The sequence below is a fragment of the Jaculus jaculus genome, chromosome 4 (genome assembly GCF_020740685.1).
Source record: "Jaculus jaculus isolate mJacJac1 chromosome 4, mJacJac1.mat.Y.cur, whole genome shotgun sequence".
Lineage (NCBI taxonomy): Eukaryota > Metazoa > Chordata > Mammalia > Rodentia > Dipodidae > Jaculus > Jaculus jaculus.
In genome coordinates, this window is record NC_059105.1 from 60,225,365 (window position 1) to 60,247,411 (window position 22,047).

General features: G+C 39.2%; 1 protein-coding gene across 5 annotated transcripts in view; it reads left to right on the forward strand.

The window, feature by feature from the left end:
• Nucleotides 1-22,047, forward strand: part of Ttn (titin) — a 282,613-nt gene that overhangs the window by 49,701 nt on the left and 210,865 nt on the right. For 2 of the 5 annotated variants that reach the window (XM_045148517.1, XM_045148522.1), the window contains 4 exons: nt 2,206-2,394; nt 7,871-7,915; nt 16,847-16,863; nt 19,368-22,038. In XM_045148517.1, coding sequence (XP_045004452.1) covers nt 2,206-2,394; nt 7,871-7,915; nt 16,847-16,863; nt 19,368-22,038 — 2,922 coding nt within the window. Of the gene's footprint in view, nt 1-2,205; nt 2,395-3,544; nt 3,920-7,870; nt 7,916-16,846; nt 16,864-19,365; nt 22,039-22,047 lie in introns of all 5 variants that reach the window. The other 3 variants (XM_045148519.1, XM_045148520.1, XM_045148518.1) reach the window with 3 other exon arrangements.

The following is a 22,047-nucleotide window of genomic DNA, read 5'->3' on the forward strand; positions in this document are numbered from 1 at the left end:
TGAGGAGTAGAGGGGGGGAGAAATGAACAGGTGAGAGGTGAGGAGCAGAAGGGGAGAAATGCCCAGGTGAGAGGTGAGGAGTCGAGGGGGAGAAATGCACAGGTGAGAGGTGAGGAGTAGAGGGAAGGGGTTGAAGCCAAATACCAACCCAGATAGTGGGCTTCCATCCCGAAGAGCCTAGTGCATTACCAGAAGTGTTACATTTTAGTTCGTTTGTTGTTGGCAATTCATACCAGTGACATTCATATGTGTTCTGGGGGAAAAAATGGCAAAAAGAATAAGCACAGAATCTATAGAGATTGCCTTACCCTTCATTCTTCCATTTCCACTAGCAATTAAACACCCACACCCACCCACCCCACCCCCACACACACACGCACACACACTATTTACTTGTGGAGTGACTGTTAAATGCCCTGTGACATTTGTCAATTAAACAACATGGCTGTATATTTTGCATATTATTTCATACACAGCCAATCTCCTTTGATGTTAGAAATCTTTACTCTCATGACTGATATGCCACTTACTTAATAAATCTTTTTCATGTGTATTGTATGACTTACCTCACAGCAACTTTATGCCATATTAAGAACATGAATTTTTTAATATTTTATTTTTATTTATTTATTTGACAGAGAAAGAGGGAGAGAAGGCAGCAGGGAATGGGTGCACCAGGGCCTCCTGCCACTGCAAACAAACTCCAGATGTGTGCGTCCCCTTGTGCATTTGGCTAATGTGGGTGCCTGGGAACCAAACTGGGTCCTTTGGTTTTGCAGGCAAATACCCTAACTGCAAAGCCATCCCTCTAGCCCGAGCACATGAACTTTTATGTATCCTATATTACAAAGAGAAAAGGAGTCCAGGGAGATCAAGTAACATGCCCAAAGTCACATAGGTAGAAAATTATAATGGCAGGATTCCATTTTATAAATCACCTTGTTACCTAAGTAACACAGAGATTTGTTTCTTTAAAAAGAAGCTTTTATCTCTAAACCACTACTATCGCTGGGAGGGAGGTAACATTAATAGATCAGAACTGGTTCCAAAATGCTAAGTGATTGGGCTATTGGAAGATCTTGCTGATGGCATTAAGATAAGGGAATGGTGTAGTGACCTTGCTTCAAAAAACAGTATGGCTTTGATTCTGAAAATTATAATAATTAACTAAGTTTACAGGATTCATTACCTTAAAGTATGACAAACTTAGTAATACTCATTTTTGATTTATTAGGCGGGCTCAAATTTTTGTATGGAAATAATTTAATGTGTATAAGATACCCAAATTCTATCAATTTTTCTTGCCCCCCCCCTCATTCTGAAAGCCATTATCTATAAAACTATTCTTGCCATATTTGCTGTCCTTTGGCACCTGCTCATTAGTAACAAAACCATAGAGACTTTTCTCTTCAGCTTTGAAATGTCCATGTTAGACTTTGTTGAATGTTGATCTTCTTGGACCTCCTTTTATTTAACTTTTCTGCTAATTGGAAGCAGGACTCTCACATCCTTCATAACAACTGCTTTGCAAACTATCTTTTTCTTAAGGTCACTGAATATGTCAAAATCATTGTTGTATTTACCTTCTAGCTTCTCAGATAAAACACCCAACCAGAAGCAGCATGTGGGAGGAAAGGGTTTATTTTGGCTTACAGTTTCAAGGAGAAGCTTCATGATGGCAGGGGAAAGATGGTAGAACAGAGGCTGGACATCCCCTCCTTGTCAACATCTGTTGGACAAAAGTAGCAAGAGAGGGAGCCAACAAACACTGTCAAGCTAGGGGCTATCCAGGTCCACCCCCAGCAACACATCTCCTCCAGCAAGGATCCATCTCCCAAATTGTCATCAGCTGGGGATCAAGCATAACACATAAGCTTATGGGGGACACCCGATCCAACCCACCACACTCATGTTCCTACTTCTGTGACATGGCATCCAAATGCTGGCAATGACCATAACTAAATTTTATGCTTTAACACATTATCACCAGTTCAACAATAGAACAGGCTGGATTTTTCTCGTGTTTCCTTCCTTAAGATGAAAAGTTGTTACGTAGTAACAGATGTAGTGTGCTAAAAAGAAAAATATATTTTTCTTAGGATAAAAATGAAATATAGTCTTCCTAATCAATATTATGCTTGCAGGTAAATGAAAAATACCCATTCATTTTTAAGAATTCAATATCTTTCTTCTTTTGTGATACAGATCTCAAAGTGTCATGGTATAGCAGAGACAAGAAAATCAAGCCGTCTCGGTTCTTCAGAATGACTCAGTTTGAAGACACCTTCCAGCTGGAAATTGCTGAAGCTTACCCAGAGGACGAAGGAACTTACACGTTTGTTGCTAGCAATGCTGTAGGCCAAGTGTCAAGCACCGCCAGCTTGAGGCTGGAAGGTAGAGTAAAGCACATTGCAGAACCCTGCTTAAGTACAGCTTTAATTTCACCATGCCAGTAACCCTTACTAAAGATTTCATGTCCATCAGGGTTGGTCCTGCCATTCTTTTAATTCAACTAATGACTTCCATGTTACATGAAATGCTTTTGCTTTTCTCTCTATGAATCATGGCCTCTTGTCTTCTTATTTTGCTGTTTTTTGTTTTTTTTTTTTTTTTTTGCTTTGTTTTGTTTTTCATTATAAAGTTTCATGATCGCATGCACCAGACTGGGAAGAAATATGTTGAAGAAATAGCTTAATTTGCTTCCTGACTTAGCTAGGATAGGCATCATGTTTTTAAAAGAAAATTTGAGAGGGGTGTGTTCCGTGGTATTGACACGGTGATGATTTCACAGGAGCTCCAGTACACAACAGTTCACCACCACTCAAAGCACCTGTGAGGGTTGAGGGACCCACTGAGATGGCAAAGCATTGTGGTAACTTAGGGCTCTTAAAGTATCATCAGAAATACTCCCTCAGTCCTGGGAGATACTAAATCAAAACAATATCAAAAAATAGCCTGGGGTTGTGTCTCAGTGGTAAGGAACTTGCATAGCATCCCCTAGGCCCTACCTTTGATCTGTTTGATCTATAGTACCACACACACACACACACACACACACACACAAATTAAATTACATTAAAAATTAAATAAAAAGAAAAGAAAACAAGGATAACAAGATTTTTATGCAGTCAGCTACTTTTTTTCTGAATGATTATAGTCTAGATAAAGTGCACATAAATACAAAAAGAATTGGAGAAGCCTGTTCTTTTTCTTGGTTTAAAGCATTATAATCCAATGCTATTCTTAATAAATAATAAATTTAAAGTGGTTTACAAAACATAGAGGATTGTTTTACAAGCAGAGAATGAAACAAAGGATAGGTAAGCCCCACGCTTCAGCTCACTCTGTTCTCCAGTCCCTTTGAGTCTCAGCTTGGAAACTGGATGTGGATTTGTGTGACTTGGATTCAGTGTGACATAGAAGGCTTTAGGACTGGACTCGATGTTAGCACATCAGTGAAATTTGTGATAGATCTATAGACAACTCCAAATGAGTTTGGGCTTAAGCAGGGGAAAGCATTAAAAACTGGCATGCTTCTTTTCAGGATTTAGCAAATTTGAAGAAGTCACAACAAACTCCCAATGGCATGTCTCTTCGTCAGTTTCACTTAAGAAGGAGGCCTTTGGCCAAAAGCCCATCTTCATCCAGCCTCTGTCAAGCCTCAGGGTGCGCAGCGGGGAGACAGTCAGATTTCATGCCAGGGTTTCTGGTATTCCCAAGCCAGAAATCCAGTGGTTTCATAACCACCAGCCAATTCTACCAACAAAAGATGTAGTTTTCCACTTTGAGGAGTCCACAGGCATGGCTTTAATGCTTATAGTTGATGCTTACCCAGAGCATGCTGGGCAGTACTCTTGCAAAGCAGCGAATAGTGCCGGGGAAGCCACTTGTGCCGCTGTCCTCGCAGTGACTGTGAAAGGTAACGCCCATCTTGCTTCAAGGACTTTGAGTGCTGTCAACCTGCCAGCCCCCACTGCTACTAACGACAGTCCCTGCTGTGTGCTCCCTTGCATACTGTGGTCACTTCAGAATTTACTAATAGACTAACACACCCAATAAGTCTCCCCAGGCCCTCAAGGATGAACTGACTTATTTACTTGAAATCCCACAAAGGTATATGTTCTGTGCAGTAGAAAACCAGTCCTTTTTGTTGTTGTTAATAACAACAAACTTTGCTTGGCTTCTTTCTATTTTTCTAAACAACAGTGCACTGTTGCATCACTAAAGAGTTCTTTTTTTGCCAAATATTCTTTTAAAGTATTTGATGGAGAGAGAATAAAGGGTGTTTCAGTGATATTTACCATATTAAAGAGAAAAACGGGTGGGGTGGATAAAAAGAGATTATATCATTCTGCATAAGTGTAAGACACAGAAGCAAGGAAGCAAAACAGACACTGTGTGGCATCTACGTAAGCCTTCATTTACCCTTGTCTCTAGACCACTAGCAACAGCATTCTTTTGTGTGATTTCCAGTTTCTAAAATTGCATTCGGCATGATGCTTCCAGGAGGCAATGACATATCTTTCATGTTCATCTTCCATGCCCTTTTATGTTTCTAACATGGACAAGTGATAATGCTTAGCTTTCTTTTCTTCCTCCCTTCCTTCCTTCCTTCCTTCCTTCCTTCCTTCCTTCCTTCCTTCCTTTCTTTCTTTTGAGAGAGAGAGAAGGAGAGAGAGAGAGAGAGAGAGAGAGAGAGGGAGAGACTGGGCATGCCAGGATCTTCAGTCTGCTGCAAACAAACTCCAAATGCATGCGCCCCCTTGTGGCACATGTGTAATATTGCATGCTTGCGTCACTGTGCGTCTGTCTACAGAGGAACCCAGAGATTTGGACATGAATTCTGAAGGCTTCTCAGGAAAGTACCTTAACCACTAAACAATCTCTGCAGCCCAGGAGCTCATTTTTTGATTTGTAGCTGTGACTTGCTTCATCTCATCCTCATTGCTTATATGCAGCCTGAGGTAGATTTGTCTGCAGTCTTGCACACTGAATCAAAGAGTATGATAATTACAATATCTCTAGCATTTTATTCAAAAATGCCTTATGAAAGTAGACTATGTCATTGGCCAAATTGCGCATGAGAATTTAACTCTTCAGCCTAGATTTTGGAAATTTCACCTTTAAATAGAGGATCAGGAAGGTCAAGGTTTATTTCATATATGCAGTTCTAATACCCTTTGGTAAATGTACCTAGAAAGTATTTCTAAGGTGAAAAGATTGTAATGTACCACTTTTTCACTGGCTGTTTATCATTGCACTGACACTGTGCTGAATTTAAATTTAGTTGCATTTGGGGGCTGGAGAGATTGCTTACCGGTTAAGGCATTTGCCTGCAAAGCCAAAGGACCCAGGTTCGATTCCCCAGGACCCACATGAACCAGATGCACAAGGGGGGCATGCGACTGGAATTTGTTTGCAGTGGCTGGAGGCCCTGGCGCATCCATTCTCTTCTTCTCTCTTTCTCTCTTTCTTTCTCTCTCTCTCTCTCTCTGTGTCTGTCTCTTTCTCTCTATCTCAAATAAATAAATAAGTCAAATATATTAAAAGTTTTAGCTGCATTCTTAGTAAGAGCTCTTCATAATTATTATTAGTGATGAATGAACTTACCATGCAAGTTATTTTCCTTTCTTCATAGTCTTGGAAGTTCCTGTTGCTTCTAGGAAAGCCAGGAAAACAGAAAATGGAGTACTCAAAATGAAGGAGTATTTGGTCTAAAATTAGTAATCTGTAGATATTTTTCAATAAATGATACTGCTTTTACAGCCTTAAAGTCTCCAAGAGTTGATGCATTTTCTCTTGTCAAGATCATTATTTTGGGGATTATTGTGCTTGAATCTTGACTTTGTCTAGAAGAGCACAAACAAGCTTGTCTGGGAGAAGTTAGGCTTTTCCCTCTTGCTCATTGTCTTACCTCTTACACAGTATTAGGATGAGAAAGGTTTGACATGCTAGAAGTTTGTGTCCTGTGTCTGTAGGCAAACTGGGTCCCATGAGAAGAAGCTAGTGGGTGAAGTTTAAGCATCTCTGCCATTTATGGAAAGCTGAAGGCTCAAGGTCTTCTCTCATCTTGGCCATATGATTGATGGGTGTTACAGATGAATGAACAGCTAATGTGTGCCCAGCCACCTCTGCAATGTTGAAATCATAGACCTCCTTCTTCCCAACTCAGAGAATTGGGTTCTTTAATTCATCTACTGCATCCACAACACCCACCCACCAAAAATGGATTCTTTTCTTTCTGAATCTGATATTTTGTTCCATAGCTAAGTCTACTTCCATATCCTACAAGGGGAGTATCTTATTCTATGAGGTAGATGAAGTAACCCCACCATCCAGAGCATTGACCCTCAATTTCACTGCAAGGACTGCTAGCATAGTAATCACATGGGACGATTCATTATCTAGAGGTGCTGTCTCCAAATCATGTAATAATGTCTCTGACAGTTTCTGCACAATGTGTAATTGGGAGCTGACTGTGCTATGATGGTAGGGGAAATGTGGCTTTTTCAACTCTCCTCCAAAAACTAACCCTGTACTCTAATATAGCCCTTTAATGTCATATTTGCCAAGTGGATTGGCCTGGGCATTTTTGTCTCAGGTACTCCCATGCCCTTGGTTCCAATTGATTATGTTACTAAAGTGTTCTTGAACAAGAGAATTTAAATATAAATAAATAAATATATATTATATGTATATAATATATATTAATATATATATGGAGAGAGAGACCTTTCTTATCTTGTACTTAAGGAAGTTAAAAGATAAGATTTTCCTAAGTATTTGAAGAGTGAAGGATCTGACACAGTTGTTGAATAGTTTAACATAAAAGCCAGTATTTATATGACCCTGTTTATTTTGGTCTAATAAGTTTATAGAGGCTGCACAGTTTATCCACTAAGATCAAGTAGGAATGGAAGCCTTCTGTGATGTGCAAACCAATAACAGGTGTATTATATATTATTTTTGAGACTAATAAGCTCCCTTTCCATCTCATCCTAATGACATTTCATCTTCTCTACATTCAGCATGTGTTGTTCTTACAATGACACATACTTTGTGCCTTTTCCTAACTTTTTTCTTATCTAGCAAAAGAATCATAAGCAAGAATAGTATCAAAAGTTACTCTTGGTTCAGATGCTAAAAGCATTGTAACACTCCAGCACAAACTAAAACAACATGTGAAATAAAGGGAATTATTGACGAAAATATCAAATTTGTCATTCACATCATAGCAAAGACCACATAGAACTGAGAAGAAGGGAGTCACATCCACTGACAGTGCCACATGGATCAGCCTTGCCCAGGGAACTGCCCCAGAGACCACAATGTTTAAAAGCTTCACATGTACCTTGTACAATAAAAGCAATTTAAAGCTGAGGAGTCCATGTTTCACTGATGTGTAATTTAATGTTTGAAAGGTCATTTGAGCCAAAGGAACTCTTACTAGTGAAAATGTCACATTCTGCAAGAAAAACTTAAAAGTTGCAAGCAATGAAATGCATGTTCCTAATTAATGTGATTTCACTCTTAGCAAGTGTTCAGTCAATAATAGGACATTTTTTAAAAGAATAATTTTATCCTAGTTTTTGAGTTACTCTTCTGAATGCATGAAAAGGCATGGAGAGTTGGAGGCCTGAAAGTGGATATATAATAGAGAAGCTAAAATAAAAATGTTTGGAATCTGTCTGTTGACCCTGACATGTACTTTATCAGCTCATTGATATGTTTGGCATGGATGTCTTGTGAATTTAGAGGATGCAGTTTTCTGTTTATACAACAAAGAAAATTTTAATCACATAAATCATGAATTAATGCAAAAAGTATGTGCAATTAATCACTAAAATCTCTTGGTGTTTTTCCTTTTTAGCCCCTGAATCCATTTTACATGAGAGGATTGAAGTGGACATGAAAGGTATTGTTATAATGAATGTGAGATAAAAATGGAAATTCTAAAGGATTAATAGGATCCTTGACACCTCCTTTCCCTTAGTCTCATTGAGAAAAGTGACATAGATTTCAAATATATCTCTTAGAGTATATATTACTATGTCGCATGCCTGGTTTAGTATGCTGATGGTTACATGCATTTCACAGTAATTTGTTGTATGGTAATTTAAAATCTTGTATTGAAACTTTATCAGCCATATCCAATTTCATGTTTTCAGCCACGTTCAATAGTGTGTGTTATAAACAGTTATCATCTTAATGCATGAAATCATGAAGAAGTTTGTTTTCAAAATCACAGTGAATTAAGTTGAACAGTAGACAATAACCTGTCATTTTTCAGAATGCAATGTCATGAATGAATTATGATTGAGATGCTACTTTGTTTAGGATGTGTGAAAACATTACATTCCCATTCTTGGTTTACACTACATGCACATGTATCATTTTAACATGGATATGCCTCTTACACTGGCTTGCAGATAGCTGTTTCATGTGACCCTTATTGCCTGCTTTATTTTGCATAACATTGTGGACTTTATGGCTGTATTAGTTCGAATAAACGCCTTCTCATTTTATTTTACCTAATTATGATTATAGTTCTTGTATATATTTTTAAATAGTCAATTCCCAAAAACTAATATTTAAACTACAATCAAAAGGATCAGAAAGGGCGTTTATTCCACTCTCTGCAAGTCAGGTAAGATGTTCCTCTTAGGCATCGAAACATAGTTTTCCTGCTCTCAAAATAAATATGCACAGGAATATGTTATTTTTGAAATGCATTTTTGCTTGTTCAAGAAGAAATTTCAACAGTTTGAAGAAAAGACCAGACAACGAACGATTTTCGTGTCAGAATCTTTTAAACAGAGCATGGTGTTGCGTTTATTCGAACAAATATGGTGAGTGAATTTTTTATGGATTTGTGAGAATCTGTAGCATGCACTTTCTTTCATTTTCTATTTTGCAAATTTCATTTATTTTCAACTTTTCCAAGTACTATGGAAATAGTAAAATACTTTATAATTCCATCTTTTCAGAATTCTTCTCTGAGGGGGAAGGCGAACATTCAGAAGTTGATACACGAGATGCCTTCTCAGATTCTGAAGACGTTGACCCCAGCTCCCTGAATGCGAAGAGATACGCAAGTAGACTATCATCCACAAGCTCCTGGCCTGAATATGTCAAGCCTTCTTTTACCCACAAGCTTATGTTTAAATATGTTTCAGAGGGTGAACCTGTTGTTTTTACATGCAGATTAATTGCCTGTCCAACTCCAGAGATGACTTGGTTTCACAATAATAGGCCCATCCCAACAGGTCTACGTCGGGTTATAAAAACGGAGAGTGATATACATCACCACTCTTCTAGTTTAGAGATAAAAAGAGTCCAAGACAGAGACTCTGGAAGTTATAGGATTTTGGCGGTTAATAGTGAAGGGTCTGCTGAATCCAGAACATCCTTGCTTGTTATCCAGAGAGGGCAAGATGAGAAATATTTAGAATTCCTGAAAAGGGCAGAACAGACATATGAAAACATGGAGGCTCTAGTTGAAAGGAAGGAAGACAGGATAAAGGTTGACCTGAGGTTCACTGGCTCTCCCTTTAACAAAAAGCAAGATATGGAACAAAAGGGCATGATGAGAACAATACACTTTCCTTCAGTAAGTCCTGGGAGGAAAACAGATCATGTATATGGTGAAGAATACTCAGAAAGTAAAGCAGACATGAGAGGATGGCTGAATGTAGGTGAAAGTTTCCTGGATGAAGAGACCAAAATGAAGTTGCATCGCTTACGGGAAGCTAAAAAAATACTAATGGAGAAAAAGAAGTCATGTCTTTTAGAAATGACATCTGAAGTAAGCTCAAGGACTCTCAGGGGTGAATATGAAGATAAAAATGTTCTGTTCTCTAGAGCGGAAATGAAGAGGAAGTATGTGTATGAGCTGGGTGAAGAGAGGGACAGGATAGATCAGCCATCTGAGAGTCTCATTGAAAATCCATACATCCTTCCTCATCAAATTGATCAAAATATAGAATCTGGAGGACTTTCGAAAAGCTTTCAAGAAACTGTGGAGGACAAAGTTCTTCAGACTGAAATTAGACCAAGCCAAAAAACATTTCTAGAAGAAGATCTACTAGAAGACTATTTAGATGATAGTTATCTGGTAAGTGAAAGCACAGAAGCTGGCAGACAGTTTGAAGAAGGGTTCGACAGTACTGCCATCAGAGAGCCACCTCGATATAGCTCTGATCAGCAAACATATGAATGCAAGAATGAGGAGATGTTTGAAGCTCCTGACAAGATGTCTCAAGTTCTTACATCAAACACCAGTGAATCTTTGGATATAGTTGTCAATGTTAAAGAAAGTGAAGAAATATGTAGTGAGAGAATAGCACATGATGATTGGAAAGAATTGCAACATTCAGTGAAGGCTGAGGAATTAAAAACTGAACAGGAGGAGAAAACAAGATCTTCTGAAAATTATTTCCAAAGACATCCACAACGTTGTCCACCTTCATTTCTTCAGGATATTGAATCTCAAGAAGTTTACGAAGGTGACAGTTGTAAATTTGTATGTCATTTTCAAGGTTATCCTCAACCCATAGTGACATGGTATAACAACGACATTCCAATCCCACGTCATCGGGGATTTGTCACTCATACTTTGGAAAACTATTCAACATTAACATTTCCTTCTGTTCATCCACAAAATGAAGGTTCTGTAACCTGTGTACTGTTTAACCAATATGGAACAGTCAAGACAACTGGTACACTTACAGTGAGAGCAAAACCTGGGTACGACATGCAGCCTCATAAAGTCCCAGTGTTCCATGACTATGCGGATGAGGAGGAGGAGCTGGCGCTGGCATTTGACCAAGTCAAAACTTCACATCCACCATGTGGTCAAGAGGGGCAAGGCCATCTCCATAGGTTAAAAACACACCCACCAGGTCTTCCTTCTGCAGACTTGGAACAGCTTTCCTTCCCAGTAGAAATTCAGATAACCTCAGCCACTCCAACCCCAGAACAGGACAAAGAATTAAGAGAAATGTTTCAGCTGGAACCTCCAGCAGCCCCTCGAGATCAAACTACTCAGTCACCCAAACACAAATTTATATTCTCCTCAGACATTACTAATGAGCCACCAAAAATGTTACAAGAACTGCCAAAGCATGCCGTGTGTAAGGAAGGGGACTCTATAATACTTGAATGCTTAATATTTGGTGAGCCTCCACCAGCTGTAACATGGTTTCAGAATGGAGTGCTCTTAAAGCAGAACCAGAAGTTCCAGTTTGAAAACATCAGTCATTGCTACAGATTATACATCAATACTGTGAATTGTCAAGATTCTGGAGAATATCAGTGTGTGGCTGAAAACAATTCAGGAATAGTTGAGAGTATTTTAGATCTAAATGTACAGCCTGTCACTTACAATGAATACAGTCAGTTGGAAAATGCTGGTAGAATGTATGAACAATACCACGAGGAGCAGCAAGCCCAAATTCAGGAAACTGTACAGGCACATTTTTATGATGTTTCTGCTGGTCCTTTTGCTACCCAGTCAAATAGAAAAGAGTATTCTGCAAGGGAATATTTTCCAAACTTTGAGACCACTGAGCAGATAGACCAGAAAGACAAGGTACACCACACAGACGATAGAGAAAAACTACCCAGCTTTATGCAGGGTGCTTTTAGATCCACAAAACTCAACAGGCCTCTTGGGATTGAACTCATTCAAGGCCAAGATGAAAGTAAAGAGGAATACAGAGATGAAAAATCAGAGCTGCACCAAACAGAGGGCACTATTTATCCATTTGTTGGTGCTTTTAGTGAAGGTAATATTAGGAGAGAAGCAAGAAGCGATTTTGGAAAACATGGATCAGAGTGGGAAAATGTGCAAAGTGAGTATGCATTGGATATCCACTCCAAGAGAACATCTAACACAGTTCATAGTTCAAAAGACTCACCCACCATTGTATATGAAGAACCCCATAGGAAGGAGAGGTACTACCCAGGAAAAAAGGTAAAGCATAAAATCATTGCATTTGAGAAGCTACAACATGTAGAAAAAGGAGTTCTAGAAAAAAGGCCTACCAAGAAATCATTTATTAACCCTCCTCAAAGGAAACCTGATGACATAGAGCTTTCATCCAAGCAAAAAGAATTAAGATCAAGTAATCGAAATGCAAATATGCATCAGGCAGAGAAAATATCTTCAAGCATAGAACCAGATTCATCTAACATTGTAATGAATTTGAAGCTGCTTTCCTCTCAAACTGACGAAGAATTAGAAATGCAAGAGAGGGAGCAGCTGAAAGAACCAGGTCCTATAGAAAAATCTGCATTTTCAGGAAACATTGAGCCTGAAGCACCTATTACATTTGACCTAAAGCAGTTTCACTCACAAATAGAAAATGCAGATGTAAAATTCCAAGACTTAGATAGTAGTCAACCAGAGAAAACATTTTTTAAAACCCAACATCCTACTGTGGAAATGACTAATACTGAGCAGCTTGTATTTGATCTAAAACAAATGTATTCTCATATCAAAGTTCCTGTCAAGGAGTCCCAGAGGCAAGAAACTGGGCAGCAGCAAGAAGCACATTATGAAGAGAAAGTCCCTATTCCTGAAATATTAAAACATGGACAGGAACAAAGCATTGCCACTTTCAAAACTGACCATTCACTTCACTCTTTTTCCGAAACAATCCATAGTGAATCACAGGCTTTATTTCAATCCTCTTCTGCAGATGTTGGAGGAAATAGTATTTCTGAGAAAAACAGTTGTCTAGAAAATGGAGATAGAAGTTTCATCTCACATTTGAAAAAAGCGGCAAGTGAAGAAAAGCTTTCAGAGGTTCATGAAATGGGAGAAGAAAGCACTTTGGGTTCCCAGTTGGCATCTAATGATGGGGTTCTGGGACTTAATAGAACTATGGAAGGCCAAAGAGGTGACGCTCCGGAAGCCGACTTGCCACACAGGCAGCTCTCTCTGAGCCAGTGCCTGCCATTCTTGCTGACAGGAGAACAAAAGAATCCAAATGAACAAATAAGTGAGAAAAGTGATGCCTCAGGGGAAGAAACCTATTATGAAGAAGTTCAAGTTCAAAATGAAACTTCTTTTTCTGCTACAGACGGAGAAAAGATAGAAGCTTGTTTTTCTGAATGCCTTCCTAAATTGGAGGAAGCTCGTATGACTGAAGAGATGGAACCTGAGCCCTCTCTAGCACAGTATTTACTTGCTGCTGGAAAGCATGAGGTGCCTGAGTGTAAAGACCCCAGACCCAAGGTACCACTTGTCCAGAGCACATCAGTCACATCCATGGAGGTAGAAGAAGTAACTTTCAGCACTGTCTATGAATATTACAACCAAAGGCAGGAATCTCTAGGCCGACCGTATTCTCCTGAATCTGATATTTCAATTGACGTGGGAAGTACAAGCAGTGAAGAAATCTCGGAGTTGGATCAGTTCTATACCCCACCATCATCTGTTGAACATTTCGAATCTCCAAAATCTCCTGATTTACATTTTAATTCGTCAGGTGTAGCTAAGCAATCCTTAGCAAATTCAAGAGAGGAGACTCTTGAGAGATATTCCACACCTTTAGAAGAAGATGCAGAAAGATACTCAACCCCCCCAGGGGAGGCTCTGGAAAGATACTCCACACCCCCAGGGGAGACTTTAGAAAGATACTCCACACCCCCAGGGGAGACTTTAGAAAGATACTCCACACCCCCAGGGGAGGCTCTGGAAAGATACTCCACACCCCCAGGGGAGGCTCTAGAAAGATACTCAACACCCCCAGGAGAGGTTCTAGAAAGATATTCTACACCCCCAGGTGACAGACTAAAGAAAGATTCTGTTCATACTAGAGGACCAATAAATCCTGCTAAGAATGTAAAAACGAACCTGTCAGAAGTAGAAAGGCAGGACAGTACACCAAATGAGCATTTCCATACGCCTACAGAAGACAGAAGTTCAGCTTACGAGCTGTGGCGCTCAGATTCATTTGGCACACCCGATGAAGCCGTTGAGCCCAAAGACAATGAAATGCCACCATCTTTTATTGAACCTCTGAGCAAAAGGAAGATATTTGAAAATACAACATTAGGCTTCATTGTTGAAGTTGAGGGCCTTCCTATCCCTGGAGTAAAATGGTATCGGAATAAATCCTTGCTAGAGCCAGATGAACGAATCAAAATGGAAAGAGTGGGTAATGTGTGCTCTTTGGAGATTTCTAACATTCAGAAAGGAGAAGGGGGAGAGTACATGTGCCATGCTGTGAACATCATAGGGGAGGCGAAGAGCATTGCAAAGGTGGATGTAGCGCCCCAAGGGGAAAGAGCTGTTGCGCTCCCACCACCAGTTACCCATCAGCATGTCATGGAGTTTGAGTTGGAAAACACCACTTCATCAAGAACCCCTTCTCCTCAGGAAATTGTCCTGGAAGTTGAGTTAAGTGAGAAAGATGTTCAAGAATTTGAGAAGCAAGTGAAAATCGTCACCACTCCTGAATTTACTCCTGATCATAAGAGCATGATTGTGAGTCTAGATGTTCTTCCATTGAATTTCGTAGATCCAAGTGTGGATCCAAGGGGGAAAGAAGACAAAGATATAACAATTGATTTAGAAGTATTTGAAATGCCTCCTCGATTTATAGCACCCATTTGTGATTTTAGAATTCCAGAAAATTCAGATGCGATGTTCAAATGTTCAGTCATAGGTATCCCTACTCCCGAAGTCAAATGGTACAAAGAATATATGTGTATTGAGCCAGATAATGAGAAATACGCGATTAGTGAGGAGAAGGGAAGTCACATACTTAAAATCCGAAACATCTGTCCTTCTGATTGTGCAACATACAGATGCAGAGCTATAAATAGTGCAGGAGAGGCCATCTGCAGGGGGTTCCTCACCATGGGAGACCCAGAAATGTTTTCAATGATATCACAGAAGAATAAAGTGATATTAAGTAGTCTGAAGGAGGAACTAGTCTTAAGGAGCAAGTATGCAGACAGCTTTTTTGAATTTCAGGTGATGGAAGGTGCTCCCAGGTTTATCAAAGGTATTTCCAACTGTCTTGCACTTGTAGGGACTGCAGCATATTTCCAGTGTTTAGTCCGTGGCTCTCCAAGACCCACGGTTTCCTGGTACAAAGATGGGATGTTGGTCCAAGGACCAAGGTTCAGTGCTGAGGAGAGTGGCATAGGCTTTCACAACCTATTTATAACAAATTTAGTGAAAAGTGATGAAGGTGAATACAGGTGCGTAGCTACAAACAACTCGGGGGTAGCTGAGAGCTGTGCAGGCCTCACATTAACTTCAACAACGCTTTAGGGCCTCACTCACTGTCAGAGTGTGAGATGAGATTTTCCAGTGTATCATAATAAACTTCCAAACATGACCATTCTATTTGAATCATGGCCCTGAAGACCCCTGGGCATAGATAGTTTCTCTGTGTAGAAATCTTCTCTTTGTAATCTGTGTAAATACCCCGTTGTTTGAACTGTGCAATTATCACTTGTGTCCGTCATGCTGTGTACACCACGAAGCACAATTAAATCTCTCCTTGGCTATCCAACTGTGTGTCCTTGTCCATTGCCATATTCCTCCTCACAGCGCATTTTAGCCAAGCACATTCTCTTTTATCAGATAAAGCAGAAGTGTAAACGTAGAATGAGCAGTCAAAGACCTTGTTGGATGACCACGCACATAAAAACTGGTAAGAGAAGCATCCCTCTGATCCCATCAGAAATCATAAAGGGAATTGTAAGCTGTTTGCACCCACTCTAACTTGGGGCAAAACAAACAATAAAAAACAGTATTGTCCAAATGAAAGCTAACTTTATAAACTCATGTGCCTTGTAATCTTTATATATGTGTGTGTATATATATGTGTGTGTGTGTGTATGTATATATAGATATATATGTATGTATGTATGTATGTATGTATTTATTATTATATGTATATATATTGTTTTATTTTATTTATTTATTTGAGAAAGAGAGAAAGAGGCAGAGAGAGAGAATGGGTGCAACAGGGCCTCCAGCCACTGCACATATGAACTTCAGACACATGCACCACCCTGTACATCTGGTCTACATAGATACTGGGGAATTGAACCTGGGTCCTTAGGCTTTGTAGGTAAATACCTTAACCATTAAGTCAGCCCTCTAACCCTAATCTTAATATATTAATTTTTCCTTTAAAATATTTTTATTATTAATATTCCTCTTCTTAAGTGGTTTAATTCTCATTGGACTTGGAGGAACCAATGTGCTCTCATTCTAAACACATTTCTAGATGTTTGCAGAATATGTAGATAATGACCTTTCTGCATTTGGAAATACTTTGTTTCCTCAGTTTTTGAGATGGCATCAAGTGTAAAATGCAGCATTAACTTAACACTGGTCTTGAGTGGATTACCAGGTTATAGTCACATGTATATATTAAACTATATTCCAATTTCAGAGTCTCTGAAAGTAGACTAAACAATGTGACTTTTTAAGAATTGAGAAAACATAATATTTGTGTTTCAGGTTGTATACATATGACAAGATATGTTTTTATTTAATTCTTACTGAATTTTATCCTTAAAACCAACTGGAAGTTCATAGTCATTCAAACTCCACTAAGATGTTTATACTTGTAAAGTGAAATTTAATTATGGTTTTCAAAATTGTAATGATAATAAATTTACAAACTCCTCAACCTTATGACCATGAACCTGTCTTCGCATATAAGACTTAGTAAATATGAAAAATAATTCAGCCTTCTTATCTAAAAATGAGAGGTTGAACTGAAAGCCTCAAAATTTACAGTCAATAAGATATTTTGTCACCCAAGTGGTAGATACCCTAAATATAAGTTAGAGTAAATTAGTTTTGCAACAGTTGAAAGTAAGAAGATTGTGAGTCTAATGCCCCTACATTCCTAAATTATTTGCCATTACCTAGTAGCTATATTCATTACTTTCATTAAGCAATATTTAAGAGTCATCATTTTATTAACCATATTAATTTCAATTTATTAAACATAAAGCATTACTTTAAATATAATTTTTCGGGCTGGAAAGATGGCTTAGCAGTTAAGCGCTTGCCTGTGAAGCCTAAGGACCCCAGTTCGAGGCTCGGTTCCCCAGGTCCCACGTTAGCCAGATGCACAAGGGGGCGCATGCGCCTGGAGTTCGTTTGCAGAGGCTGGAAGCCCTGGCGCGCCCATTCTCTTTCTCCCTCTATCCGTCTTTCTCTCTGTGTCTGTCGCTCTCAAATAAATAAATAAATAATGTTTAAATATATATATATATATATATATATATATAATTTTTCAAAACATTCATATATCTGATTAAAATTAAAATATTTCCTTCATCTGTTTTTTTATTTACAAGTGAGAATTCCCTCAGTATCCAAATCAAAAGCAATTAGGAGAAAGTGTAGAAAGCAGGACAGGTAGTCAGCAGTCCCGTCTCCTTCCATTTTGGAATATTCATCTATGCTTCAATCAGTGATAATAATTGATATATAGTGCAATATGTCACATCTTTCTTAAGTCTCTGAGTTAAAACTACTTCAGTAGACAGGGACTTAAGGATTCTTTCTGTTTTTAACCACATAATATATTTTAAACTACTTAAAAATTCATGTCATAACATACACAGCAAGCAAACTTGTCACATGTCATAAGCATGGTAACAGCTCAAAACCTGGTTCTCATAAAGAAAAAGAAAGCAAAAGATAGGAAGCAAGCAAGGAAGGAATGACAGGATGGAGGAAAGGGAGGGAGGGAGGGAGAGAGAGAAAATGTACTATTTTGTCAGATTTTTAAGAAGAGCTAAAAAGCATTTTTTTATTCACATAAAGAGCTTTCATTTTGTTCATTAAAATGCATTAGTCTCAAAAGCATTGATCTTGAGTGTATACTGAATAACAGTGAATTGAAGCAAATAAGCCTTGCCAACATGTGGCTTAATTATTAGTTGTAGACAATTAAGTAGATTTTTCTTATTTTCTGACTCAGTAACACATAACTTAATAGCCTGAGATAGTAAATCTCCTTGATAATCGATAAAGAGTTTTTGTGTTGTACATAGTTAGATTTAGATGTAATTGTGAGCCCCAGCTACTGCTGCCGCCTCTGTGCTATTAACTAATGCCCCTCATGTTTCAGCACATTTGAAGCCAATTTACTCCCTTTTATGGTTGATATAGCATGTTACAAAATAGAGGGAAACCTTTGAAAATATTTTAACATATTAGCAAGTGGAGGTTATTTAACCATATTCCCTTTCTTTCCCTTTTTGGGAACTCAAGAGAAAGGAAAGTTAATATAACTAACAAATTAAATGCTAAGTGGCCACTTTTAGGGTTTTAATTGAATGAAGTCAATCAATGGTGTAATAGTTGCAGTAATAAACAAGTGTAGGTCAGCACATGCTACAGACAAATTTTACTAGCGAGTGTGTTTCTAGCTGGTAGGTGTAAGTCATGTTTCCCGATATTTAGACACTAGGATAGAAAGAAATCAAGGCATGAAACTATCTCATGCAAAGGAAGTGAAATAAATTAATAAAAATAATAATAAAACTATGTCCCACATGCCAAGCTTATTTAGTGGAAAATCTAATTCCTTAACATCAAATTACCTGTCTTTCATCCTTTTATCCATGATACTATTTAAAGGTACTATTGTTATTCATTTGTTTCCTGTTCAATACTGTTGTAAAAGTTCTCCTTATAAAATAAACTATAATCACAAATTTAATATTGGAGTCATTTCCTCTTATTTCTGATCCCTTTATTATCTTTAGTAATGCCTTGTTGTTTTCCCTACTAATGTCTTATCATCCCTGTCCTGTAGTTATACACACAGATTCTGAGACAATCCTCTTGCCTCAGCTTCCTGTAGCTGGGCTTGCTGACCTACACCACCATAGCTGGTTAGCCCCGTATTTTTAAATAGTGGTGTCAGTTTAGGAGTAGTAATTAAAACATTGATATTTTGTTTGCAAACAATCAGTCTTTTACAATGAACATCATTTTTAAACTCAAGAAAATCCTCCCTAACCACTCCAGATCTTTATAGGAACTGATTTTAAGTAATTTTTGATTTTTTTAATTAAATATTTATGCAATATAACAGTTCTTCCAACTTTAGAGCTAGAATTACTTCACAAAGAAGATGCACAAGAACATCTTTCACATTTGTAAATAACTGAAATGGATTGAAATTTACATTTGTACAGTAGTAAAAATTTTCTATATGCTAAGAAAACTTTAGAAATGTATTTTTGATGAATTCACCTCTATTTTGATTCCAGTAAAAAGTGGAAGGCTGTAACTGATATCTAACTTAACTGCTATTTTTTGTTAAACAAAATTTTATGGTAACAAAATAACTTTTCTCCATACAGAGATTGCTAGTTTTCTGTCTGCTGAGGAAGAACTTCAAACCTATAGTTCTGATCTTCACTTATGTAACGTAAATGAAACACTTGAACTTTTATCTGAACCTCCAGTTGATTCCACTCAGTTTGATTCCAGAAAGGAAGGCAGCGTCCCAGTTTTCATCCAAAAAATGTCAAATGCTGAAATAAGCATCGGGGATGTAGCTAAGCTATCTGTCACTGTCATTGGCATTCCCAAGCCTAAAATTCAGTGGTTCTTTAATGGAGTAATGTTAACCCCGTCTGCTGACTACAAGTTTGTTTTTGATGGTGATAACCACAGCTTGATCATTCTGTTCACCAAATTTGAGAATGAGGGAGAATATACGTGTATGGCAAGCAATGAATATGGAAGGGCAACATGCAGTGCCTATCTAGAAGTAAATCCCAAAGGAGAAGCGTGCAAAGAGGCAGAAGCAGAATCAGCAGTAGAGGAACCTCTGCAAAAGCCCGAAGGTGCCTGTCCCCCTTGCTTTCTCAAGAAGTTAAAGCCAGTGTGCTGTGCCCCGGGGCTCCCTGCTGTCTTTGAGTATCAGGTATGTGGAGATCCTGCCCCTACTGTTGCGTGGTTCACAGAAAACAAGCGACTTAGCACCAACGTGGATTACACCATCATTCATAATCCTGATGGCTCTGGGACATTTATCGTCAATGACCCTCAGAGGGATGACAGTGGCCTCTATGTCTGTAAAGCAGAGAACATATGGGGTGAGTCCACTTGCACCACACAGCTACTTGTGCTGGTGGAAGAAACAGATGTGACGGATGCCCCCAGCCAAGCAGAATTTGCACCAGGAATTCCTGATGATTTCTCAGAAACATCTCTAAAGGAAGCATTCGGCAGGAAGCAGGAATTGATGGCTTCTGTCAGAGATTCCATTTCAAAGTCTGTTTGCATCACAGAAGAAGAGCTGCAGCTTTCTTATGAACATGGTGTTAAAATGAGTGTGCTGGGTACAGGCGTTACTCTGGGGGGTCAGCAGCTGCCATCCACAGCCAGCCTAGAGCAGGAAGTGCCCACATCTGAGAGCAGCCGGGAGCTTCCTTCCACTGATGGTACTTTTCATGTGCAGCCTGTCCAGTCTCCGGAAACCCTCCCCAAAGAAGACACCCAACCATCTCAAGAGCCTGAGAAAATCTTCCCAAGTGCCTTATCTGTGGGACAAATGAGTTTAGTCACAGTCAAGCCCTTAACAACCTCATTAGCTGAACCTGAAGGGAGTTATCCACAATCTTCCATGTCCTCTGTGGCTGAGGAAGCACTTCTACGAAAAGAAAAGGCAGTCTCAGGGATAGGGGAAGAGCCGAGAGCAATTCTGCAAAAGCATGAGACCCAGAACATCCTTGAGAGTCATAGCGTAGCTGAGGGACAGGTGGAGAGTTTCAAGGGGCCTGATGCTGTGAGCTCTGAGGTGAACTATGAGCCTCGCTTCCCTTTAGAACCCACATGCACAGAAGGCAGACTCTTGATGGAAAGTACAGATCAACTAGAAAGTGCGGGCTGGGAGTCTGCAGTCAGGACTGAGGAAGACAAGTCCTTGAGGTTCCCATTAGCACTTGACGAAAAGCAGGTCCTGCACAAGGAACACTCAGAGGACATGGCTGTGCCCTTGTCCCAAAGCCCTGAGTGTGTAACAGAGCCCGAGGCCATAAAGGAAGCGCAGCAGGTGCAGGAAGGTGACATTCTTTCCAAGGAAAGTTTGCTTCCTGCTATTACAGAAGAGCAGCGACTCAACCTGAAAACTCAGATCCGTAGGGCTTTGCAAGCTGCAGTGGCCAGTGAACAGACGAGTCTTTTCTCTGAGTGGCTAAGAAATATTGAAAAGGTGGAGGTCAGGGCCATAAACTTCACCCTAGAGCCCAAATGCATCTTGTGCACCTACCTTATTACTTCAGTAGAGTCACTAACAGAATTAACCATCACCATTGAAGACATTGACCCTCAAATGGCTAACCTGAAAACTGAACTTAAAAATGCCTTCTGCTCTATTATATGCGAGGAAATATATATCTTTACAGCAGAGAACCCTAGAATTCAGAGAGAAAATGCATTAGGTCTGCCAGAAGGAATGGGTTCTTTTTCAGATCTACAGAAAGTTGATGCAATCACCGAACCTGAAGTCGATTCTAAGCATCTTGTTGCCACAGAAGAGGTTAGCTGTTTGAGGGTGGAAAGCCAGGTCAAAGGTGTGGATACCACAACTGCCACCAATGAAGTTTCTCTGGCTACCACCTCTGATGAAACACAGGAGGAGACTTTGAAAGCAGCAGAGGAAAAGGAAGAAGCCTCCAAAAGTGGCACCCAAGATGCTAGTACAGTAAAGACACAAGAGTTGAGGGGTGCCTTAATTGAGAAGGGTTGCCCTGTCATACTCACACACTTAGTGGACACCATTTCCGAGGAAGGTGATACTGTGTACCTCACATCATCCATAACAAATGCTATGGAGGTGAGCTGGTATTTTGAAGGTGAACTGGTGCCTTCAAATAAAAAGTTCAAGTGTTTACAAGATCAGAACACCTACACCCTAGTAATCGACACAGTAAGTGCAGAAGACCACCAAGGAGAATATGTCTGTGAGGCCTCGAACAACAGTGGAAAAACAATAACTTCAGCAAAACTCACTGTAGGAAAAAGAGGTTGGATTT